Here is a 5,762-nt window from a genome sequence, read left to right on the forward strand (position 1 = left end):
CCTGGGAGCAGAGTAAATAGTACGAAGTACTTCATAGATCAGCAGCATTTTAAGGGGCTTCCCAGGTGGTGCAGTAGTAAAGAATCCACCTGCCAATGCAAAAGACTAAGAGATGCAGGTTGGATCCTTGGATCTGGAAGATCCCCTGGAGGAGGGCATGGCAACTCACTCCAGTATTTATGCCTGGAAAATTCCATGGACAGAGGAGCCTGGTGGGCTTCAGTCCATGGGATCTCAAAGAGTTGGACATGACTAAACACAGCAGCACACATAGTTTGCAAAGTGTTTTTACATCTATTAACCAATTCAGAAAACCCTGAAAGGTTGATATTATTGACCCCACTTCACTGATGAGAAAACTGAGATAACTGATCCAGGGTGACACAATTAATATGTGGAAGAACAAGGATTTGAATTCAGGTGTGTCTGGCTCCAAACACCTGGGCCTTTTGTGCAATATCACAGCATTCAGCTATCCAGGACTCAGGCTATGATCTCTTCTTCCTTGCCTACCTTTTATCCACACCCTCTCCCACTCCCCACCACTGGGCAAGGATATTCAGGTTTCTCCTCCCAAAGAGATTTCTGGACCTTCCAGAAGATCTAGATTCTAGCTTCTAGAGCCTCCCCTGCAGCCCTGCCTCCTCCTCCCAGGATCCAGCTGGGTAATATTTTTAGAACCTGAAGATCAGGTTCAGAGTCTCCATTGTTTTGCAGCTCCCTTCAGAGTGGTTCTGCTGTAGTCATCTCTCCCTTGCCAAGAGCACCCTCACCCTCAGAGTCCTCCAGGCCCAGAGCTTGCTTCCTGAGCCTAAGACCTTCATAATCACTCAGCCTTAGTTAGTCCCAGGAACTTCAGGCCCAGAGCGCCTGACAATTCTGCATTCCCTAGTACTAGCCTCTTAAGCCTCTAGGTTTGGCATCTGTACTTCCTTGGCTGTATTCAGACAAGGGTCTTCTGGGGTGACAGAGAGATGAGAGGTGGCGTGTAGAAAGAGGTGGAGACTATAAGGGAAGCATGTTGGTTAGCATCCTTGGGGAAGAGTGAACCATGTCCTCACCACCTCCTCTTATGTGTGTAATTATTGTTCAGTCGCTCAATCGTGTCTGACTTTTTGCGACCCCATGGACTTCAGCATGCCAGGCTTCCCTGTCCATCACCATCTCCCAGAGCTTGCTCAAAGTCATGTCCATTGAGGCAGTGGTGCTATCCAACCAACTCATCTTCTGTTGTCCCCTTCTCCTCCTGTCTTTAATCTTTCCCAGCATCAGAGTCTTTTCCAGCTCAGTGGTCCTCTTGAAATTGACAGGTGAAAGAACCTCATCTTTCCCCAGATCTACTTTTCTCATAGCCTTCCTCATCTTTGTCAAGGGTATAAGTCCAGTTGCTCAGGCCAGAAATCTTCGAGTTATTCTTGACTCCTCTCTTTCTCTTATATCCCTTATCAATAACTATTGTTATCTTTACTTTCAAAATCTGGCCAGACTCTGCCACTTCTTACAACCTTCACCACTGTGGTCCAAGCCACCATCATCTTTATTGGCAATAGTCTCTGATCTGGTCTTCCTCCTGTGTACACCATCCTGTAGTCTGTTCTCAACATAGAGCTTGCCAGAGAGCCTTCTAAAATGTGAATCAAATCCTGACACTTGTCTCTTCTAAACCCTCAATGGCTTCTCAGTCACTGAAAGAAGAAGCCAAGGTGTCCTCACAATGGCTTCCAAGGACCTTCATGATCTGGTTCATGCTGAACTCTCTGACTTCATCTCTGTTTCCTCTTCCTCACAATCATCTGGTCTTTGTTTAAAGTCACCCTAATATTTAAAACAGAAACACTCTATTTTTTTTTCTCCTATACTTTTTTCCATAGCAATGATCATGATCTGTATATTTTACTTGTTAATTTTATTATCTTTTCCTTCCCACCAATATGTAAGCTTAATTAGAGTAGGAGTTTTTGTTTTGTTTAGTACTGGTGAACTACCAGTGTCTAGAGCTGGACCAAGCACATAGTAGGCTCTCAGAAAGTATTTGCTTATCCTTTCCTAGATTGTGGCCAGTGGCTTAGAGAGGCCACTGAGATAGCAATTAAGTCCATGGATGTTAGAGCCTGATTTAAAAGCCAGCCTGCCTGGGTTCAAATCTTGACTAATTAAATACTTCAACTCTCTGTGCCTTAGTTTTCTCATCAGTAAAGTAGGGATAATCATGATACCTACTTCAGAGAGCCTGTGAAGCCCTTAATAAGTATAAAGCATTTAGAACAGTGCCTTGCGTGTAGTTAGTGCTATATATACATTTCTTATAATTAGATGCACACGGAGTTAAGATTTATATCAGTAGTTTAGATTTTCTAAAACTTCATTTCCCATTTTTCTGCTCATACAGATTTCTATGATCATCCTTCAGGTTTGGTTATCTCCAGTGGCCTGGCTCTTCATCTGTCAACTTGGACGTTTCCTTGTGTACTGTCTCCTACTGTCATTTAGAAGCTGTTAAATAGTAATCTCGCTGGGCCCCAGTTTCCCAATCTTGATGGGCCTTGCTATCGCTAATGATTTCCCAGGACGGGAGGAACCCCACCCCCAATCCCGCCTCCTTGGTTATGCCCTCTGGCTGCCAAGGGGAAGGGTGACAGAGTCAGCTGGGCTCAGCCTCAAGGGGACCAGGTAGGATGCATGCCAAGTTTCTTCGGTAAGGGTGGCAATGGGGCTCTGGGCTGGCCCAGGCTGGGGGAAGGCGTCAGAGATCACTTAGTACAGAGACACTGGGACCAGGGGAGAGAAGTCACTGTGTGGAGAGATGCCCTCTTCACAGTGATGTCGCTCTTCTGGTGAGCTGGGAGAAAATTTGGGTCTGGGTATCTTCCCACAGTGGTCCTGGTAGACCCCAATTCCCTTCAGCTAGCTAAGCCCTGAAGGACAGAGTTAGCTGCAGAAGAACAACCCAAATCCACTGACTGCCCTCCTGAGCCGCACTGCTGCCTGCTACCTACTACTCCCTGGGCTGGACCAAGGGATCTCTGGAAGAAGCCAGGCTGGCCTAGGTTACCTCCAGATGCATCCTCTCAACCCCTACTTGTGCCTCAACCATTGCCCTCCCCATTCTCTGCTTTCTTTCCCCAGGTTAGGGCTAGGTGGCCAGGGAAATCCAGCTACCCTCACTCTGCCCTTTCTGCCTCTAGGGGCACCATGGCTGGTACAGAGTCCTTGCTGTTCACAACCTTAGGCGCCCACTCAGATCCTGACAACAGTGAGATGGAACTGGACTGCCAGTTTAACGAGGAGTTCAAGTTCATCCTGCTGCCCGTGACCTATGCAGTTGTCTTCCTGCTGGGCCTAGGCCTCAATACCCTGACCATCTGGCTCTTCCTCTTTCGCCTCCGACCGTGGGATGCAACAGCCACCTACATGTTCCACTTAGCCCTGTCAGATACTTTGTATGTCCTATCACTGCCCACTCTTGTCTACTATTACGCAGCCCGCAACCACTGGCCCTTTGGCACTGGGCTCTGCAAGTTCATCCGCTTTCTCTTCTATTGGAACCTCTACTGCAGTATTCTTTTCCTCACCTGCATTAGTGTGCACCGCTACCTGGGCATCTGCCACCCACTGCGGGCGCTGCGCTGGGGCTGCCCACGCCTTGCTGGCCTTCTCTGCCTGGCAGTTTGGTTGGTCGTAGCTGGCTGTCTCGTGCCCAACCTGTTCTTCGTCACCACCAGCCCCAAGGGCGACACCGTCTTGTGCCACGACACCACTCGGCCTGAGGAATTTGACCATTATGTGCACTTCAGTTCGGCAATCATGGGGCTGCTCTTTGGTGTTCCCTGCCTGGTCACTCTTGTCTGCTATGGACTCATGGCCCAGCGCCTGTATCGGCCCTTGCCAGGGGCCACCCAGTCATCTTCCCGTCTGCGCTCTCTGCGTACCATCGCTGTGGTGCTGACTGTCTTTGCTGTCTGCTTTGTGCCTTTCCATATCACCCGCACAATTTATTACATGGCAAGGCTGTTGGAAGCTGACTGCAGGGTGCTGAACATCGTCAACTTGGTCTACAAAGTGACTCGGCCTCTGGCCAGCGCCAATAGCTGCCTGGATCCTGTGCTCTATTTGCTCACTGGGGAAAAGTACCGACGTCAGCTCCAGCAACTCTGCAGGGGTAGCAGGTCCCGGCCTCCCAGGGCTTCCTCCTCTCTGGTGCTGGTGTCCCTGCCTAAAGACAGCAGATGCAGGTGGACAGCCGCCCCCCAGGACAGCGGCTGCCCCACCCCTTGGGCAGATAGTTTGTAACACTGGAAGCTGGGAAGTGAGAGAAAGGGGGTGAGTGCAGAGCAGAGGGGAGGGAATCTAATAGTGACACCAGATCTGGCTGCTTTCTCCTCTTCTCTGGGCTCTGGAAAGAGGCCCTCATCTTAAGGTTTAGGAGGAGCCAGAGAAATCGCATGTGACCCTGTCACTCCTAAACCCTTCAGTTGCCCTCTCCTTTTTAGCCCAAAACACTAGAAGCCACTCTTTTTCGTCAACTCCTTTCTCTTGTTTCTGTCCTCTTCCTGGGGCTACTGGTCCTGTTTCTTAGTCCTACATTACTTCTGGCCTCTCCCCCCGTTTCCTTGTACAGCATGCATTCCTTCAGCCAGACCAGAGCATTTAACTGGAGAAGTGGAGAAGCTGGGGTGATCTCAGGATTGGGCTGACTTATTTGACGGTGATAGCCAGAATCAAGAAGTGGGGGCCTCAGCATATCACAGGTGCCTGGGATGTGACATGTGTAGTGCCCACACCCACTCCCTGGTTTCCCCTGGAAGACAGGATTCTCCTGCTTACCCAGGCACTGACCTAGGGCACAGTCCAGACAGCCTACCTTCCAGGGTCCTCACATGCAGCTGGAGACATGGCTCTGTTGAGTGTTATGTAGCCACAATGAAGAGAGGGAGCCCTTTCGTGGGGTGGGAAGTCTTCTCATGGGATGGGGACCTTGAGAAGCTTCAGGGGCAGGACCCAGGCTGATAATGGCCTTTGGAACAGGAATGGGATTGGCCCTTCTTTATGATGTTTGCTGAGAACATATTTGACAGCTCTCCTGTACTTAATGAAGGGCAGAGTGGATGGCTCAGAATAGGAGGGAGGAGCTCTCGTGTCTATGGCATAAATTCCAGCACCAAAGAGTGGAGCAGGTTTGTGCAGAGATCGGGGTGGTGACAGGGACTGAGGCCCACAGATGGCTCTTCACTGGTCACTCCCCTTTCTCTGGCTCCTGTCCTAGATAAATGATAAATCTGTCACCAGCTCTTTCAGATCAGGCTTTAGGACTTCGAGGACAGGGCAAGGCACAGGGGCTAGGACAACTTCCCTCAGAGTTTGCCATCCAGTCACTCCTCTCTAGCACCATCTTTGTGCTTACAGGCTTCTAGGAGTGGAGGTGGGATGTGAAACTTGGGGAGCTAACCCTCAAGCCATGGGAAGAATTTCTGGGCAGGCCTCTGTGAGAAGGGTAGGCTTACCCTTCCAGGCATCTGCTGTAAATCGCCTTCCAGCCCTTTGGTCTCCTGAATCTCCAGCCTTCCTTTCCTTTTTCCCTGCCCTTGCTGACCTGACTCTGATCCCTTACTTGTCTCCTGGCTTCTATGGGGTCTCTGTAGAGAGTAAGGTTAGGGCTGGTCTGCAGAAAAACAAGACTCCAATGTCCCTGAGTCCCCTTTTGCATTCTTTTAAGGGCTCCCTCTTCCTCTCTAGATATCAAGGCCCACTTTCCTTTTCCTTTG

At 49.8% G+C, this 5,762-nt stretch overlaps 1 protein-coding gene across 1 annotated transcript; it reads left to right on the forward strand.

Moving 5' to 3' along the window:
• The first annotated feature begins 3,161 nt into the window (after positions 1-3,161).
• On the forward strand, positions 3,162-4,290 carry P2RY4 (pyrimidinergic receptor P2Y4). Its single transcript, XM_019955630.2, has one exon. The coding sequence runs from the start codon at positions 3,193-3,195 to the stop codon at positions 4,288-4,290; it is 1,098 nt and encodes a 365-aa protein (XP_019811189.2). The 5' UTR covers positions 3,162-3,192.
• The last annotated feature ends 1,472 nt before the right edge of the window (positions 4,291-5,762 follow it).

The sequence above is a fragment of the Bos indicus genome, chromosome X (assembly GCF_029378745.1).
Source record: "Bos indicus isolate NIAB-ARS_2022 breed Sahiwal x Tharparkar chromosome X, NIAB-ARS_B.indTharparkar_mat_pri_1.0, whole genome shotgun sequence".
Lineage (NCBI taxonomy): Eukaryota > Metazoa > Chordata > Mammalia > Artiodactyla > Bovidae > Bos > Bos indicus.